This window comes from Pteronotus mesoamericanus, unplaced genomic scaffold (assembly GCF_021234165.1).
Source record: "Pteronotus mesoamericanus isolate MK-2021 breed Mesoamerican mustached bat unplaced genomic scaffold, CSHL_Meso_final contig_42, whole genome shotgun sequence".
NCBI classification, from domain to species: domain Eukaryota; kingdom Metazoa; phylum Chordata; class Mammalia; order Chiroptera; family Mormoopidae; genus Pteronotus; species Pteronotus mesoamericanus.
The window spans coordinates 5,804,514-5,825,136 of NW_026555157.1; the positions used below are offsets into that span (position 1 = coordinate 5,804,514).

The window sequence follows — 20,623 nt, forward strand, 5'->3', positions numbered from 1 at the left end:
TATGAATGTCGCTGGCGCACAAGAAAGACCACAGTCAAGGTGGTTGAAAACTGGGTTCTAGGCCCATTCTTCCACCAAAGAGCTGTGTACCATGATACATATAAAAAGGGGATTCTGGGTCCAAAACTGTACTAATGCAGACACAATTCCTCCCACTCTTTTTATTTATAGTCATAGTAAAGGAACATGACCTTGAAGCAACCAATACAATACATGGTGTATTACTTGTACATATATTTCTCTATCTATTCTGCCATTTTCTACATCCTCTATTTACCTCTTCTATTCATTAAAGAACAAGGATCCAGGCTCTGTCATGGAAAATACAACACGCTAATTAGGAGATAGGCTGCTTGAATTAGAGTGAGGCTAGATTTCATCTGTTGCACTATGATTTTAGAGGGACAGGAATTTATAAGAAACCTACATTGCCCACCTGAGAAAGTTCCTTGCAAAAGGCTGTCATTGTTATCGTCCTGGGTGGATCTTCCATAATTAACCCATTCAGAAATGCTCAGGTTCGGACAATGTCTTGCTTCACCAAAAGCACATGAGAGTGGCTTCTAATTCACAGTGGGTCAGATACCTGCTGAGCTGGCTACATCCTGGAGCCAGTGGGGGCGGATAGTCAGGGCTTCCTGATATATAGAGGAAGCATATTAATAATCAAGAGCTTGTTTGGTAAATATTATGAGAAGCCTTGTGTCCCAAGAGTCTCGATTTTGTACAGTCATGGTTAAGTCAAGAACAGCCGTGTCTGAGCTGCATAAAGATCACGTTAGAGAACCAATTTACCAAGCCAGCATAAATTTCTCATTTTATAGAGGGAGGGGGGGGGGTCTCTCCTCAGGATCCAGCAATTCCACAGCTGATAGAAAGTCTGTGTTTGTTGTTAGTATAGGTGCCTATAGGTGAAAATGGACTAGGTCATACATGCTAAACATAGCATTTCCCTTACAGATTTTTAAATTTTACAAAAATACTTAAAAAGTATTCACATATATTTGTCATGATAGAGGTGGCCCTTATATTACCTATTTTTATTGCAGTTCCTAAAATGCAAATTACATATCACTGACAATTGCTGATCGATCCTATAATGTACTTATACCAGCTCTCTGGGTTTCCCTAGTTCTGACCATCTGAGTAACCATTTCAAACAGGCATTTCATTTCTTATGTTGCTACCAACCCACCACAGCTGGTAAAATGTCAATGAAAAGTGTCACATGTGAAAAAAAAAAAACCATCTAAATGTCTTCAGGTTACGTGCTGGACAATTCATGAATTTTTCACAGATACTGTTTCTGTGAAAAGTAGCAGAAAGTTAATGCTGTGGGAAAAAAATGGTGTTAATTTGGGACTATAGTAGATTTTGGTTAGATTTGAATTATTTGTTTTCCTGAATAAGAGAACAAATGAAGCTTTGTCACTCGTTGTTATTATAACAGTCATCTCTATTTCCATGGTCTTAGTGGTACTAGACCCAGGATGATGTGCTTCTTGCTCAGTGCTGTGCAGGGTCTTGTTAGGCCTGAATGAGCTCACATGTATAAGGTCCAATCCCTGGCACCATATGTATAACAAGTTGGTATTACTTTAACACCAACAGTTGTCATTGTCATCATTATTATTGTTGTTGTTATCATTAATAGTCCAGTCTATTTCTCATCTGCAAAATGAGAGACTATTTCCAGACCTTTAATTCTATGACTTGAATCAATAAAATGAGATACCAAGTTGCCCAATGACGTTACCCAGTTTGTAAATTCATGGCTCCATTGTTCGACAAAACCCCGAAGCAGATCTCTGTTTCTTGGGGTCACTCAGGCAAACTCAGAGAGAGTGATGGCGGGACCATATTGGATGTATTGAACGATATCTGCAGTGAGATTTTACCCAGGGACTTCACAGGACCAGGAAAATGGCGGGATTACTGAGGGCTGTAATGTAGGTGTGAGGCCCTGAAGATGGGGGAATGCTGAACTGGAGAAAGAACCAGCTGAGCAGCAAAGGAAGGCTGCAGGTTCCTAGCCGAGAGCATGGATGAAGACAAAAAACAGGATCAGCAAAAGCAGGACCATTATGTATTCTTCAGGTCCTGCAGAGGCAACTGGGTAAATTTCCTGGGAAAACTGTAGGCAGGGAGAAACTCTTGTCTGTGGGGTGGGAGAGAGGCACTAAAAGATTTCAAAATGGACAGAGGAAATGTTCATCAGAGACACCAGGGAGCAGGAGAGGGCAAGGGGAGAATGAACAACTTTTGTCCTGCTGAGCCAGATGGCTCTGGGGGCTGGGGGTGGCAGGGCCTGGATGTCCCCTTTGGGCTCACACGTCTCCCTGAGGCCAAGCAGCTAAGAGCAGACAGGCCAGCTCTGCCTGGGCAGCACCAGGTATGGGGGCAGCACAAGCTCCAAGGTGCAGCATCTCAGACACTCAGCGTTAACTCACTTAACGCAACTGTTACCTAATGATTGACATGTGGGAACTGAGAACAACATGCTGCATTGAACATGTCCCATCTGTTTGAGTCTACGGGCACCTCTTCCAGAAAGACAATTCAATTGTCTTTGGACAATATTGGGTGGTACAGAGAAAAAAAAAAGTCTTAGAATAAGGCTGACTGGGTTTAAATCCTGGATTCTCCCACATTCTAGTTCTATTACTTGAGCTTGTTTATTTAACTTCTCTGGCAATTAGTTTTTCTCTTCTATAAAATAAGACTAATAAGGCCACCTGTAAGGTTGCTGCTGGAATTGAAGATAATGCATGACAAGGGATGAGCACAGTGCCTGGAACATGGGCTTTATTCCCTTTCTAAACTATAAATAGTAGCTCTTATACTTAGTAATAAATAATAAAATGATTATTTTCCTGTGCATGTAAGCTTTATAGTTCAACTTTCTTCCTGCATTTCCAATTTAAAATATCCTGAACATAACTGATTTGTGGCAGGTCATGAATATTGCCCAGAGGCTGCATGTTTCACCTCTGGATTTTCTGTTGGACAGAAGCTCTACAGGATCCCGTTTTTCTTATTTTTCTTATACTAGACTTCTTAAGTTTTATCTCCTTAACAGTGGAAAGCAAAAAAATATACTGATATGTATATTTTTATTTTTTTATACTTTCTTTATAGCTGTGAAAAGCATGCCTTATCGTTTTCACACGTTTTAGAGGCCACCCATGAGAAGCCTAAATTTGAAGTCTCCAGATATATTTTCTCTCTTTCTCTTGTTTTAAACCCTTTCTATAAAATGACTTATATTAATGAAGCCAAACTCCCTAAGGAGACTGAGAAACTATAATGCTTCCATATTTTGACCCCCACTTTAACTCTTCCTATAAACCACTCCATCCTCAGAACATAATGTATAAATCTATAAACGTGTTGGAATTTAAATTATTTTGTGCATTCTCCCAGAATCTTTCCTGAGGCTCACTGGATTAGCTTTGCGTGTGCCCAGTGGGCTACCTTACCTCACCTCAACATCTAAAAAGGATCCTGCCATTGCCAAACTGATTTTTTAGGATTCAGTGGTGCAGAATTTTAAGAAAAATTGGTGGAATAAGAGGGTGAAATGTTCTCACGCTGGGCTGGCAACGCAGGAGCTGGGCAACGGCGATTGCTAAGGGCTGAGCCGCAGGGTGTATGTGAATGAGCAGATGGAGGAGGAACAGGGTGTTGTGAAGAAATCCATAAATTTTGTGCAGCTTGTGGTTGTTCCCGAAATGAAAGTAAAGACTTCCTGTTATTTTGAAATTATTGTTGATTGCTGGACTGTCTCTGTACGACTATGTCAGTATTCTGAGACTGAACTATGGGGGTCATAATTTTTCTAATTAGTCTTATAATGTAACATAAATTCATGTAAAAATAAGTCACAGTTACAATCGCCACATGGAAAGAAGGCCTTAAGATTACACTGCTTGCAAAGAAAGACATGGATAAGAAAAACATCTTAGGTCCATGGTTTCTAAGTCTTGGGAGGCATAAGACTCACCAGGGGAGCATTTAAAAATACAGACCCTAAGACCCCATCCCAAGGAGTTTTGATGCTGCTGTTTGGGATTGGGGTCTAGGAATCTGCATATTTCATTGTCCCCACATAATTCTAATGCAGGGAGTTTATGAACCCTGCCCTGACACCTCCAGACAGCTTTTTGTGCCAGGGGCTCCTGTAGTTCAACTACAGAACTGTAAACATACCCGTTGCCCCAAAGAAATGTTCGGGGACAATCCCTATTGCATTCTTCCTAGTCACATTTGCTGAGGCACCTCACCTTCTCTCTGACTCAGTCCCCACTCCCACCCTTGAAATCTGTAGATTAACTAAAGACAATAATTAATTGTTTTTTTTTAATTACAAAATCAGCATTTACCTAAACCCCTCTCCAAAACTAACACAAGCTATTAAATCATATTCCCTGGGGTCCTCTCACTAATGAACATTTTTATAAAATATTAACAGAAAGATAATTGAAAAGAGGAGTTGGTTGTGGATTGTAAGGAGAAATTTGCTTGACTACATAACAAAATGCTGACATGAAAACAGGAAATGATTTGCTTCCTGGTGCTTTATAAGAAGTTGCAGTTGTCTAAGTGGAAGGATTTTCACCCATAATCAACTTTGGCTGTAGATTAAGCAGGTTGTCCATTTTAAAACCATACGATACGAACACTTACGCTTATCTCCCGGTAGGGTCTGCCCAGAGCTTTCAGAACCTGGATGAGCACCCACCCACTGTGCCTAGTCATAAATACCAAGTGTTCCAAAGGCAACGGTGCTCAGTCTAGCCTGTTGCCATTCATCACGCAGGTGACACTGAAAACTGTGATCACTGCGGCAGAACTCGTAAGATGAAACAAGCCATCATGAAATATCAGGTTTTTATGGGAACCTTGGAGGATGAACTTTACAACAAGCCAGCTCATTCTTTGCAGGGAAGATACTTCCGTGACCTTTTGGTAAACATGCACAGTAGCTATCCAGGAAAGAGTTGTATCGATTGGTCAGCTCTAGAGACAGAGGAGGAGAGACCTCGGGTCAGGAACACTATCCACCCAGGTTACATCCTCCGCACCTGCCGGATCTCCTGCCGAAAATAATGATTATGTCCTGCCAAACCTGGAGATATGATATCTTGATGTTATTTCAAATAATTTTCAACTGTGTAAAAACATATTTCCCTTGTCTCAGCCATAGCTCTGCTAGGGATTAATAAGGTGGTGGTAACAAAGAAGAGGAAAGGCAAATGGAGAAAAGGTGAAACCATTTTACATTTTATACACTTGAGCAAACTTCCTTTAGGAGACTAATTCAATGAGACGCCAACCTGTTAGCAGAAGTCTTATTTCATAAGAAGTACTAAAGCTATTGAAGGAGTAAAGTTGCCTAAATTTTAAACTCTAGTACCCAGATACAAGGAGATGATTTTTAAAATATTTTCTTTGTCTTCTTTTTATATATATATAATTTACTGTAGAGGTAAAACATTCACAGTGTGTAGAAAATGTAAAAATGTAACATATTTTGAAGACAATGCTATAGTGATTAGCACATTGGTTTCTAGTATCAGAGATGTTGTAGCTGCCTTTTAAAAAGCTGGGGATGAGGGAGAAGGAAGGGAATGGGAGGGTCGGGGAACGTGTAGCAAGGTCTCATGGACAAAACCAAAGGGGAAGGATTGAGGGAGGGAGTCGGGGGGCAGGCAGGGGGACGTGGTGGGGGGAAGGTAGAGACAAATGTATTTGAAAAACTAGAGAAAATAAATAAATTTTTAAAAAGTCATTAACCAACCGAATAGGCTTGGCTTCACATCCAGAACTACTGGTGATATCTCAGTTGCTTTTCCTATGGACTTGGTGGAACTAGGCACAAAAGCTTGAGACTCAAGGCAAACACATGTCACTTTATAGACCAGTAAGTCTAAAGCTCTCCATTTCCAAGAGGAAAGAGTTTATGTCACATCCTGTTTTGTAAATAAGACTTGACATCCAAAATATTCTAAAGAGAATGCAACTGACAGCGTGTGTTGGGCTGGATATGCTACCATGGGCGTCTGAACTCAGAAAAATAGCAAAGCATGTCACACAGCTGGGGCTGGCCACCTTTCTTAAAATAGTTGAGCATTTGGCAGAACAGAGTTTGAAGTGTATGGTTCTCAAGAATGACACAACCATGTCTTTTTCAACCGAGAATGTTTTACCAGCTTAAAATAGGATGAGAGGAGCTACTGAATTTGCAACACTTAAAAAATATTTTCTAAGATTGATAAATATGACAAAATCTTTACAGAAAAAAATGTTAATAAATTTTGATTCATACCAAACATGAGGCCCTTAAAAGGAATTCTGGAGTTTAGCAGTCAAAAAAGATCAACAAGTTTCTCTAAAAAGGAACGCAGAGGCTGACCGATGTGACTTGGTTGGGTGTCATCCTACAAATGAAAAGGTTGCAGGTTCGATTCTTGGTCAGGGCACATGCCTGGGTTGTGGGTTTGATCCCTGGTAGGGGTGTGTACATGAGGCAACCAATTGATGTTTCTCTCCCTCTTCGTCTCCCCCATCTCCTCTCTCTAATAAATAAACAAAATATTTTTACAAAAGGAGTGCAGAATTTAGCTCCTTGATATGTTTTCCTTCTATTAAAAATTAGTATCTGGACTTCTTCCTGAGTAGAAGACAAAACCTGAAGATGTTGAGGAGAAGACAACCTCTGTAGGGTGCTCAGGGGTGAGAACTCAGCTTTCCATCATGGCATTTCAGAACCATTTTTTTAGGTATAAGAAGAAGAGATTTTCTCTAAAAAGGTACCTAACTACATATTTAAATTTACTTGTTTCTATATACATTGCCTATACATTATTATTAATATTTTTTTACTTTTTTATTGAAATTATTGAAGTGGCATTGGTTAATAAAATTACATAGGTTTCAGGTATACAGTTCTATAATACATCATCTGCATACTGTATTGTGTGTTCACCACCCCGAAGCCAAACCTCTTTTCATCACCACTTAGTCCCCCTTTACTCTCTTCAACCTCCTCCCACCCTCTTTCCCCTGCCTGTGTCCCTTCACCTTTTCACCAAGTCCCCCAACACCCCCTCCCCTGACAGCTGTCAGCCAGCTCTCTATGAATAAGTCTGTTTCTATTCTGTTTGTTTGTTCAGTTTGTTCATTAGATTCCACATATGAGTAAAATCATATGGTACTTGTCTTTCTCTGACTGGCTTATTTCACTTTGCATCATGCTTTCCCGGTCCATCCACACTCTCACAAAGGGTAAAATTTCCTTCTTTTTTACTGTTGAGCAGCAGTCCATCATGTAAATGTACCACAGATCTTTTTGTCCACTCATCTGCTGATGGACGCTTGGGCTGTTTCCAAATCTTGGCTATTGTAAATAATAGTGCAGTGAACATAGGGGTGCATATATTCTTTTGAATTAGTACTTTGGGTTTCTTCAAATATATTCCTAGAAATGAAATTGCTGGGTGATAAGGCAGTTCCATTTTTAATTTTTTGAGATCACTCCATACTGCTTTCCACAGTGGCTGCATAATCTGCATTTTCACCAACAGTGCACGAGGGTTTTCCTCTCCCCACATCCTCACCAGAACTTGCTGTTCATTGATTTATTGATTGTAGCCATTCTGACAGGTGTGAGATGATAGCTCATTGTGTTTTTAATTTGCATTTCTCTGATGGTTGGTGACCTTGGGCATCTTCTACTGGCCATCTGTATGTCCTCCCTGGAGAAGTGTCTATTCATGTCCTTTGCCCAATTTTAATTGAGTTGTTTATTTTCTTGGTGTTGAGTTGTATATGTTCTTATAAATATTAGATATTAACCCCTTATCAGATGTATCTGATGGTGAATATGTTCTTCCATTCAGTGGGCTGTCTTTTTATTTTGTTGATGGTTTCCTTTGTTGTGTAAAAACCTTTTAGATTAATGTAGTCCCATCTGTTTATTATTTATTTTGTTTCCCTTGCCTGAGAAGACATATCAGAAAAAAATACTACTATGAAAAATGTTGGAGATATTACTGCCTATGTTTCCTTCTATGATGTTTATGGTTTTGAGTCTAACATTTAAGACATTTTGAGTGTATTCTAGTGTAAGGTGTAATTTGGTGGCCTAGTTTCATTTATTTTTTCATGTACCTGTCCAGTTTTCCCCACACCATTTATTGAAGAGACTGTCTTTACTCCATTGTATGCTCTTACCTCTTTTGTCAAATAATAATTGACTATATAGGTGTGGGTTTATTTCTGGGCTGTCTATTCTGTTTCATTGGGGAGTGTGTGTGTGTGTGTGTGTGTGTGTATTAAACACAGGCAATTAAACACCAATTAAACAACAGGAAAAATTTTTATGCTAAAATCGAATGGATTGTATTAAATTGTACTAAAAATCCTGCTCATAAATGATGACTTCTTAAATAAAAACAATTGCTCTTCTTCTTAAATATTTCTTTCTCTTTCTACCTTGATTTCCATAGGATGGATTTATTGACTTTTTAGAGTTTATTGCTGCTGTTAATCTAGTTGTACAAGGAAAAATGGAGCAAAAATTAAAGTGGTATTTTAAGCTGTATGATGCTGATGGAAATGGTTCTATTGACAAAAAAGAACTACTAAACATGTTCATGGTAAGTGAAGTGGTAAAATATCCTTTGCAGGGTGTTACATAGTTCATTCAATTTCCCTCCCTATGGAGTAGTGACAGCTCTTTAGGTGCTTGGCTATTTTGGAAATACACATTTGGCATTGATGAAACAACGCGAGTTTCACTATCTTATTGGTTACTGAGTGTAAAACTGCAAATCAACATTTTCTTCTCAGTGTAGTCTATTCCGAAGTTCACAAATTTAGCAGAGTATTGAGATGAAAAGTGAAATAAACATAATGTAAAACAACTTACCTTTTTTTCCCTGCCTCGGTGAGAAAGTGTTGCTGGGAGGGTCTATAACGCAAGATGGCTTATATAACAAAAGGTGTGGACTAAGAATAAAGGCACCTGAGGACTAATATTTCTGGGAGCTGGACTAAAGTATTTCTAATAAATAGCTCCAGAATTCCCAATCCTTTCCATCTCTAAAGTCCTTTTATAAATCTTGTTCCCCTTCACCAATGGAGTGGGGGTAATTACTGTCACTGGATGAGATAAAATGGATTTTCAAAGTAAAAGATGATTAAGTGAGAGATTTTACCTAAATGAAGATATAAAGTAAAATAAACACAATGAAGGTAATACAATACACTGAATTTATAACAGAATCAGAGTTATAATCAAATGTCTTAGAAACAATCTGGTTGAAATTCTTTCATTTATAGATGAAGGAACCAAGTTACACATATAATTTAGAGTAGAAATATTAGTAAAAGTGCAAAAAGAAGGTAGAACTACAATTTTAATTAAATACTTCAATAAATGGACAAAGTTGTTAAAATTTAAAACTTTTAGCAACTGTATAGTTAATCAATATATGGAAAGAATTCAAAAGTATAATACTAATATGGTTTCCACTTTAATCTCACATAGACAATTCACAGAAAAGTATTAAAAAGCACTTTGTAATCAACTTTGTAAGTATTAAATTTAGAAATTCTGCATACATACTACAGGTTGCACCACAAAATTAAGAATCTACAATATTCTACAAAGAGTGCCTAACCTCATGTAAATTTCAAAATATCTTTTTAAATAAATATACTCAAACTTATTTTAAAAACACTGAATACCCCACACAGTGTACAAATACTAGGAGAAGCCTCTGAGGCAGTACTGAGAGCAGGGTTTCATATCCTGGGGTCTGTGCATAAGGGATACTCGAGGCCTTTGAAACTGAGGGCAATATTTTGCCTGTGTGTTTCCACCATCCCTGCCACCCACTTAGAGCTGTCATACTGCTCTCTATATGAGTCTGTCTCTATTTTGTTTGTTAGTTCAGTTTGTCCATTAGATTCCACATGTGAGTGAACTCATATGGTGTTTGTCTTCCTCTGACTAGCTTATTTCACTTAGCATAATGTTCTGCAGGTCCATCCATGCTGTCACAAAGAGCAATTTTTTCTTTTTTATGGCCAAGTAGTATTCCATTACATAAATGTACCACAGCTTTTTTATCCACTCATCTACTGATGGGCACTGGACTGCTTCTAAATCTTGGTGATTGTAAATAATGCTGCAATGAACATAGGGGTGCTTATATTATTTCAAATTCCTGTTTCGGGTTTCTTCAGATAAATTCCCAGAAATGAAATTGCTGACTCATAAGTAAGTTCCATTTTTAATTATTTGAGGCAGCTTCACACTTCTTTCCACAGTGGTTGCACCAATCTTCATTCCCACCAACAGTGCAAAAGGGTTCCCCTTTCCCCACAGCCTTGCCAGCACCTGTTGTTTGTGGATTTATTGACGTTAGCCATTCTGATCAGTGTGAAGTGATACCTCATTGTGGTTTTAATTTGAATTTCTCTGATGATTAGTGATGTTGAGCATCTTTTCACATGTTTATTGGCCATCCATATGACCAATAAGTGTCTATTCAGGTCCTTTGCCCATTTTTTAATTAGATTTATTTTTTGGCTCCTTGCTCATCTCCCCACCATGCTTCTCCTGTAAGAAGAGGGGAAACATAGGGCTTGACGACTCCCTCCAAAAATATTATCCCCTCAAGCCTTATCACCCTCCAGTCAATCCTTCACTCTAGCATGCATTGCCAGGGGATAGGTGATGGACAAGTCCTAGAAATTTTATAATCTTTTATTATGACTCTTACATATGAGGTCTAAAGTTACTTCAGCATGTGAGAATACTGGAGGCCTTGCCACATTTTCTAGGCCTTGGGGGTCTCTGCTAAGACATTGAAAAACCTAAAAACTTCATCTAATACAATGCTAAATGGATGTAACCATTACTCCAAGTATTACCTATAATTAACATTGAGACCCTGAATTGCTAAGGCCAGGAGTGTTACTTTGCCACTGTTTTTATGATTTAAAAACTGTGGATTCGGGATTAGTCATGCTTGAGAAATAGCAAAAGTTACAATCATATTTTATTTATTTAAATTGTTGCTCAATTACAGTTGGCCCCATTTCCCCCCCATTATTCTCTTCTGCCCTACCCACGTCCCACCTCCCACATACAATTCCTGTGTCCTGTTGTCTTTGTCCATTAGTCCTTTATACATTTGCCTTGACTTCACCCTTCCCCTTCTTTTCCCTGTTATCACCTCTGGACACTGTCAGTTTGTCTTTATTTCTATGTCTCTGGTTACATTTTGCTTGCTTGTTTGCTTTGTTGATTAGGTTACAGTTATAGGTGAAATAATATGGTATTTCTTTCACCCCCTGGCTTATTTCACTTAGTATAATGCTCTCCAGTTCCATCCATGTGGTCACAAAGGGTAGCAGTTCTTTCTTCTTCTGCTGTATAGTATTCCATTGTGTAAATGTACCAGTTTTTTGACCCACTCATTTACTAATGGGCACTTAGGCTGTTTCCAGCACTTGGCTATTGTAAATAGTGCTGCTATGAACATTGAGGTGCATAGGTTCTTTTGAAGTGGTGTTTCAGGGTTATTACGGTATAATCCCAGCAGTGGAATTGCTGGGTCAAAAGGCAGTTCCATTTTTAGTTTTTTTGAGGAAATTCTAAACTGTTTTCCACATCAGCTGCACCAGTCTCCATTCCCACCAAGATTGTACTAGGTTTCCGTTTTCTCCACAACTTCATTAGCGCTTGTTGTTTGTTGATTTGTTTATAAAGGCCATTAAGACTGGTGTGAAGTTGTTTCTCATTGTGGTTTTAATTTGCATCTCCCTGATGGCTAGTGATGCTGGGAATCCTTTCATATGTCTCTGAGCCTTGTGTATGTCCTCTTTGGAGAAGTGTCTGTTCAGGTCCTTTGCCCATTTTTTAATTGTATTTTTTGTCTTCCTGGTGTGGAGTTGTGTGTTCTTTATATATTTTGGAGATCAAACCCTTGTCCAAGGTATCATTGGCAAATATGTTTTTCTATACAATTGATTCCCTTTTCATTTTACTGATGTTTTCTTTTGCTGTGCAGAAGCTTTTTAATTTGATGTAGTCCCATGTTTTTAATTCTTTCCTTTATGCCCCTTGCTCTAGGGGACATATTGGTGAAAATATTGCTGAGTGGAATACCTGAAATTTCCTTGCCTATGTTTTCCTCTAGGACTTTCATGGTGTCATGACTTACATTTAAGTCTTTTATCCATCTTGAGTTTATTATTTTGTATGGTGTAAGATGGTGGTTGACTTTCACCTTTGTGCTTGTAGCCGTCCAGATCTCCCAGCACCATATGTTGAAAAGGCTATTTTTATTACATTTGATGTTCTTGCCCCCTTTGTCAAATTTAATTGACTGTAGAGACATGGGCTAAGATACAGTCATATTTTAGATCATGCCCTCTAATTGAAATGTGTTGCCACCAGTTTTTCTAAAAATTCCTTGATGTTCAATCAAGATAGTTATATTCAAATTCCAGATGACTAATTGATTCTCTGTGTGTTTTTTTCATCTTATTATGAATTTCTATGTCAATTATGGGCCATTTAATTTAATTGCCTGAGGTGGGGAGCAGGGATAAGGGCTGGGGGCTTAAATCTTCCATCAGAAAATCTGGAAATGTCATTTTCCTTGAGTCCCCTAACAGTTTTTATGATGAAAATGTGCTGGCAGAGTGCGAGAGAAATTCAATGTCGTTCTAAGACACACATATCTGTCTCCCCAGCCAAACATTCTATTAAAGGGCACAAAGGACCAGAGGTACCATTGTCAGAAGCCATAAAGGAAGCCTTAGAAACTAACAGATCATCTTTTTATGTTCATCCATAAGATCAAAGATGATAGGTCTGAAATGGAAAATATTGCCTCTTCTCTGGGTCTGTAATTGTTATGACAGTGAGTGCTACAATTTTTTTTTCTAGTGGGTTCTTGGCATCTTTTTTGACCTAATATGTTAAATGGATCCCTCTGTGCTATATAAAATCAAGCTTCAGACTGTATTCAGTTCATTTAACTTCCAAGCCTCATTACTCTGAACTGACATAAAATCTTTTTTATTTTTAAGAACTAGAACAGGTTAGATAGCAAAACTCACATGCACACATCCCCATTTCTGTCACATGGAGTAGGGATGCCATAAAATGTGTTCATTTCTGGCAAAATTAACCTCCCTGACTTAATTTTTCTTTGCAGACTGTACAAGCCCTCAATAGCCAGCAAACACTGAGTCCTGAAGAATTCACCAACCTGGTGTTTCATAAGGTTGATATAAACCATGATGGTAAGGCAACTACTCTTCTGAAGCTCACTTTTCTTACAAAGTAAGAGATGGTGGTGCTGGGCATGCCACTTAGACAAAAGCATGAACCTTTCAAGAGAACCCTAGTTGTGGGGTCATTTAAGCTACGTAATTTGACCAGTCCATTCTTTTCTTATTGGTACAATTCAATTGAGCGAGTATTTATTGACCATATTTATATTCAATATCTGGTGCCTGAGACTTTAGGATGAAGAAGAGTAAAGGGAAGATACCAGCAAAGAAAAGTGGGAGACTCTGAGGTGAAGACCTGCTGCTGTTTGCTCTGGGACACACTCTAGTCATTATTTCCTTCCTACTGGAGGTTTCTCATCAACCTACAAATAAACTTTAGTCTTCCTTACTGAACAAATCCTTCCTTCAATAATTCTATCTTCTTCTACTATCAATTTTTATTTCTTCCCTTTGGCTACACATTTCTGGAAACAGTTGTCCATACTTATCTCCATTTCTGCTCTTTCTACCTTTTCTACATTTCTACTCTTTCTGCTCATTTCCCCATCTGCTGTTCCTATGCTATACTACGGGTTCTTCTTTGGCTCAAAGGAGGTTCACTTTTTCCGAGGAAGAGTGAAAAGGGAAGACACAGATATTCCAAGAGAAGAGAGAGTGTTCACATAATTGGCTAGGAGAGCATATTAAATGGAGATTGAGGCAACATATCTAGGAATGGTCCTTGAAAAAAAAGAGAGTTTGAAATGCGTAAAATATAATGTTAGTAAGATATTTGTCTTAAAGTATGAATGTGAGGCATTGAGATCCCAGCCATGGTTTTCAACAATCCTCGGTAACTTTTTCCACAGAATCAGCCCGTCTACAGTGGGTCACTTTCTACAGTGGACATTAGAGGGCAGTAGAGACCCATGTGTTGTGTGTGGCAGTTTGCACTTGTAAAATGTGGTGGCTTAACCTGGCAGGATGGGCTACTGAGGAGGCTGAAACGGAGTTTAATGGAATTGCCATTGTGAATGAGTCAAACAAGTGGGCAAGAGTATAATTTTCAGAAAAACAATTTGGAAGTAAATAATAGTATCAATCCTTCTCTTAAGGACTTTGTTCTAGATCAGCCTCACCTCAATCTAAAGTCAGAATGCTCACTTACTAGTTCACCGAGAACTTAGCCATTTGGTGTGAAAGCTTGCAAGAAACAAATGCAGGTTCCCAGAGTTGATCAGTAAGTTAAACGAAGCGAGAAAGATACCAGAGAGATGGAGAGTGGAGGGTCTTATGAACCCAATGAAACCTTATCTGGAATATGCAACCAAAAACAGTGATCACCAAATAGGGGAAATGCTATAGGTTTGTACTACTTTATTTCAATTTTTATACTTAGAGTTCCTGTAGGATGGCAGAGATTGCAGTAGAGAGGTTAAACTGTTTCTTCCTGAGGGTTGAAATCATATTCTGGAAGTAGATAGGAAATCACAAATGTTTAAAACTTAGTATATAGTGAATTTCAAAAGCCAGGTCAAGAATGTTGGAAAATATCTATAGATCCTGTTTCTAGTGCTGGGAGAAGGGGAATAGAAAAAAAAAAAAGTGACCTTCCTGGAGAAATATAAGGATTGTAGTATCCTTTTTTTTTTTCCTGTTTTAGATTTTAACTCTTAATACATATGCTCCAAACTTTTTTTTTAATTGTTCAAATACATTTGTCTCCATTTTCTGCCACCACTTTCCCCTGCCCCTCGACCCACTACCTCCCTCAATCCTTTCCCATTTGGCTTTGTCCATGGGTCCTTTAAATCATTTTTCTTGGCTTGACCCTTCCCTCCCCTTACCCCACCCCTCCCTTCCCTCTTGATTCTGCTGGTTTCATTTTTCTTTCAATGTTGCTGGTTATATTTTCCTTGTTTGTTTGTTTTGTTGATTAGGTTCCACTTATAGGTGAGATCATATGGTATTTGTCTTTCACCCTCTGGCTTATTTCACTTAGCATAATGCTCTCCAGTTCCATCCATGCTGTTGCAGAAGGGTAGTAGCTCTTTCTTTCTTCCTGTTGTGTAGTATTCCATTGTAATAGTGATGCAGAGAATCCTTTCAAATGTCTCTAGGCCCTCTGTATCTATTCCTTGGAGAAGTGTCTGTTCAGATCCTTTGCCCATTTTTTATTTGGATTGTTTGTCTTTTTGGAGTGGAGTCATGTGAGTTCTTTATATATTTTGGAGATCAAACCCTTGTCTGATGTATCATTGGCAAATATATTTCCCATATGGTTGGTTCTCTTTTCATTTTGCTGATGTTTTCCTTAGCCATGCAGAAGCTTTTTATTTTGATGAGGTCACACTTGTTTATTCTTTCCTTTATGTCCCTTGCTTTAGGGGATATATCAGTGAAAATATTGTTGCTTGGGATATCTGAGAGTTCCTGGCCAATGTTCTCCTCTAGGACTTTTATGTTGTTACGACTTATATTTAAGTCTTTTATCCATCTTGAGTTTATTTTTGTGTATGGTGTAAGTTGGTGGTCGAGTTTAATTTTTTTGCATGTAGCTGTCCAGGTCTCCCAACACCATTTGTTGAAGAGGCTATTTTTACTCTATTTTATGCTTCTTCCCCCTTTGTCGAATATTAATTGACCATAGAGATATGAGTTTATTTCTGGGCTTTCTATTCTGTTCCACTGATCTATGTGTCTGTTCTTGTGCCAGTACCAGACTGGTTTGATTACAGTGGCCTTATAATGTAGTTTTATGTCTGGTATAGTGATCTCTCTTGCTTTGCTTTTCTTACTTAAAATTGCTACAACTATTCAGGGTCTTTTATGGTTCCATATAAAGTTTTGAAATGTCTGTTCTGCCTGTGAAATACATCATTGGTATTTTAATAGGGATTGCATTGAATCTATAAATTGCTTTGGGTAGTATGGACATTTTATAATGTTAATTCTTCCAATCCATGAACATGGTATATGCTTCCATTTATTTGTGTCTTCCTTAATTTCTTTTTTCAGTATTGTGTAGTTTTCTGCGTAAAGCTCTTTTACCTCCTTGGATAAATTTATTCCTAGGGACTTTATTTTTCTTGTTGCTATAGCAAAGACGATTTTTTTCCTAATTTCTGCTTCTGATATTTCATTGTTAGTGAATAAAAATGCCTTTGATTTCTGAATATTGACTTTGTATCTTGCTGTTTTTCCAAATTCACTTATTAGGTTGAATAGTCTTTTGGTGCAGTCTATGGGGTTTTCCATGTAAACTATCATGTCATATGCAACCAATGATATTTTTACTTCCTCCTCTCCTATTTGGATGCCTTTTGTTTCTTTTTCTTGTCTGACTGCTGTGGCTAGAACTTCCAATACTATGTTGAATAGAAGTAGTGAAAGCAGACATCCTTTTCTTGTTCCCAATCTTAGTGGGAAAGCTTTTAGTTTTTGCCCATTGAGTGTGATGTTCACTGTAGGTTTTTCATATATGGCCTTTATTATGTTGAAATATACCCCACTTATTCCCATTTTGCTGAGTGTTTATATAATACATGGGTGCTGTACCTTATAAATTCTTTTTCTGCATCTATTGAGATGATCATGTGGTTTTTGTCTTTCCTTTTGTTATGTGATGTATTACATTTATTGATTTGCAAATATTGAACAATCCTTGCATCCTTGTGATGAATCCCACTTGATCATTGTGGATGATCTTTTTAATGTATTGGTGGATGTGGTGTGCCAATATTTTGTTGAGGATTTTAGCGTCTATGTTCATCAGCAATATTGGCCTGTAATTTTCTTTCTTTGTTGTGTCTTTATCTCGTTTTGGGATTAGAATGATGCTGGCCTCATAAAAAGAGTTTGGGAGTCTTCCCTCTTTTTGAATTTTTTTGAATATATGAGAAGGACAGGGGTTAGCTCTTCCTTAAATGTTTTGTAAAATTCTCCTGTGAAACTGTCTGATCCAGGGCTTTTGTGTGCTGGGAGTTTTTTGATTACAGCTTCAATTTCCCCAGCTGTTATTGGTATGTTCTGGCTTTCTTCTTCTTCTTCATTCAGTGTTGGAAGTTTATACATTTCTAGAAATTTGTCCTTTTCATTGAGGTTTTCAAATTTCTTGGCATATAATTGCTCATAATTTCTTACAATCCTTTGTATTTCTGTGGTATCAGTTGTTATTTTTCCTCTTTCATTTCTGATTTTATTTATTTGGGTCCTCTCCCTTTTTTCTTGATGAGTCTGCTTAAAGCCATGCCACATATGTTTATCTTTTCAAAGAACCAGCTCTTGGATTGGCTGGTCCTTTGAATTCTCCTTTTAGAGTCTATGTCATTCAGTTCTGCTCTGATCTTGATTATTTCCTTTCTTCTATTTGCTCTGGGATTTGTTTGTTGTTGTTTCTCCAGTTCTTGAAGCTGGAGAGTTAGGTCATTTATTTGAAATGTTTTTTATCTTTTTTAGGTAGGCCTGTGTTGCTATGAACTTCCCTCTCAGAACTGCTTTTACTGTTTCCCATAGGTTTTGGACTGTTGTGTGTTCATTTTCATTTGTTTACAGAAACTTTTTGATTTATTCTCTCATCTCATTATTGACTCACTCATTGTTTAATAGGTGCAATTCAGTCTCCATGAGTTTGAATGTTTTTGAAGTTTTTCCTTGAAGTTGGTTTCCAGTTTCAAGCCCTTGTGGTTCAAGAAAATGCTTGTTATTATTTCAATTTTCCTGAATTTGTTGAGGCTTGTTTTGTGTCCTATCATGTGGTCTATCTTTGAAAATGTTCTGTGTGCATTTGAGAAGACTGTGTATTTTGCTTCTTTGAGTTGAAAGTTTCTATATATGTCAGTTAAGTCCATTTGGTTTAATGCATGGTTCAGTTCCACAGCATCTTTGTTGATGTTTTATTTGGAAGATCTATCCATTCTTGACAGTGGGGAGTTAAAATCCTCTGCCATCAGTGTGTTGCAGTCTGTATCTTTCTTGAAGTCCTCCAAGATTTTCCTTATATATTTGGGTGCTCCTATTTTGGGTGCATATAGGTTTACAATGTTTATGTCTTCTTGATGGATTCTTTGAGTAATATAAAGTGTCCTTCTGGGTCTATTTTTATGGCCTTTGCTTTGATATCTATTTTGTCTGATATAAGTATTGCTACCCCAGCTTTTTTTTTCCTTTCCATTTGCTTGGAATATTTTTTTCCATCCCTTTACTTTGTCTCTGTAGGTCTTTTGTTCTGAGGTGGGTCTCTTAGAGGCAGAATATGTGTGGATCATGTTTTCTTATCCATTCAGCTATCCTGTGTCTTTTGATTGGGGTATTTAGTCCATTTATATTTAAAGTTATTATTGATAAGTACTTATTCATTTTTTTCTTTGTACCCATGTTCTTCTCTTTCTCACTTTTTTCTTCATCTTCTTAAAGCAGTCCCTTTAGCATATCTTGCAGTGCTGGTTTGGTGGAGATGTATTCTTTTAGCTTTCCATTGTCTGGGAAATTCTTTATTCTATCTTCCATTTTAATTGAGAGCCTTGCTGGGTAGAGCAGTCTTGGTTGCAGGCCTTTGCTTTTCATTACTTGGAATATTTCTTGCCATTTCCTTCTGGATTGTAGAGTTTCTGTTGAGAAGTCAGCTGCTAGCCATATCAGGGCTCTCTTGTATGTTACTACCTCTTTCTCCCTTGCTGCCTTTAGGATTCTCTCTTTGCCTTTGATATTTGCCATTTTAATGATGATGTGTCTTGGAGTGGACCTTGTCAGGTTCCTCCTGAATGGGACCCTCTGTGCTTCCTGGACTTGTGTGACTTTTTCTCTCCTCCAATTAGGGAAGTTTTCCATCATTACTTTTTCAAAGAGGTTCTCTATCCCTTGCTCCTCTTTTTCTCCTTCTGTTATCCCTATTATACAGATATTATTATGTTTCAGGTTGTTCTGCATTTCCCTAAATGCCTCTTCATTCTTTTTTGAGTCTTTTTTCATTTTCTTGCTCTTTCTGGGAGCTTTTTCCTACCTGCCTTCTATCTTGCTGATTCGATCCTCTGCTTCATCTAGCCTGCTTTTGATTCCTTCTACTGTGTTCTTCAATTCAGAAATTGTATTCTTCATTTTTTCTTGTCTCTTAATTATAGTTTCTATGTCCTTTTTCATGCTGATATAGTTTGCAGTAAGTTCCTCATAGTTTCCTGGTAGTTTTTCATTATTTCTCTTTGAGCTCAGTGAGCTCATTGAGCTTCCTTAGAACCATTGTTTTGAATTCAATATCTGATAATTGACTTACCTCTATTTCATTCAGTTCTCTTTGTGGGGATTCCTCTTTTCCGTTCAACTGAGGGGTGTTTCTTTGTCTTCCCAGTATTCGTGAGACTCTTCTTTTTTACTTCTGCTTCTTCAATTGATCTGCCTTGATTTCTTGACTTTGTGCTGTGAACTTCTATGGTAGTAAACTGCTCTTTTTTTTTTTCTTTCTGGGTCTGAGTCTGATGATGTCAGATGTTGACCCTTCTGACCTTAGGCAGCCTGTTTGACACTTCCAGGAATCTACTGTCTATTTATGTCTCCTGCAATTGTTAATCTAGTCACTCTGCCCTCAGATGTCAGGTAGGCACCACAGGGTGGGGCAGAGCCTCCTGAAGGGAGGGCTGTTGTGTCCTTCCAGGCTGATGCCACTCAGGGGAGTGGCATGCCTGAGCAAGATGGAAACTGCAGAATGGGGGAGGAGTCAGCACCAGGATCCCCCTGGCTACTCCCTCAGTTGTCTCCCTGACGCCTCTGACTCCAGTCTCTCCTCAAGCATCTGTAGACAGCTCTGTGTCCCCTTTAGCCAGGGATCTACTATCTGAGTTGGCTGCTCTGCACTCAGCACCCAGGCCCGCACACAACACCTGTCTGAGGCAGAGCCTCCTGAGGACGAGGCTATTTTGTCCTTTATGCTTCAGGAAGACAGAAGCTGTGGAATCAGAGGGGAGTCAGCACTGGAGCTCTGCTGGCCATTGTCTCAGTTCTCTCCCCAAAACTTTCCTCACCAGTCTCTCCTCAGGTGGCTCTAGCCCACTCTGCCCCTGTCTTTGCCCAGAGACCAAGGTAAGTGGCTGTCACTATACATTTTTGCATTGGCCATTTAAACGGCTCTTTGCGTCTCCAGCTGCCTGTCTGTGGCAGAGAGCACCACTATGCTTTTCGCAGCTGTCTGTTGTCGGTGTGCTTTTTGGGCTCTGGTGCTGTAGGCTGGATATTCCTACTTATGATTCAGACCCTGCTTTTCTTAGAGGGATCCAAATGGCCGTTTCAATATCCCTCTGGTGCTGCCACCTGTGGATGCCGAGCCCACCTTCTC

At 38.5% G+C, this 20,623-nt stretch overlaps 1 protein-coding gene across 2 annotated transcripts in view; it reads left to right on the plus strand.

Annotated features, from left to right (window-relative positions):
- Window positions 1-20,623, plus strand: part of GUCA1C (guanylate cyclase activator 1C) — a 36,512-nt gene that overhangs the window by 10,564 nt on the left and 5,325 nt on the right. The window contains exons 2-3 of one of the 2 annotated variants that reach the window (XM_054577234.1): window positions 8,511-8,660; window positions 13,242-13,329. In XM_054577234.1, coding sequence (XP_054433209.1) covers window positions 8,511-8,660; window positions 13,242-13,329 — 238 coding nt within the window. Of the gene's footprint in view, window positions 1-8,510; window positions 8,661-13,241; window positions 13,370-20,623 lie in introns of both variants that reach the window. The other variant, XM_054577235.1, reaches the window with a different exon arrangement.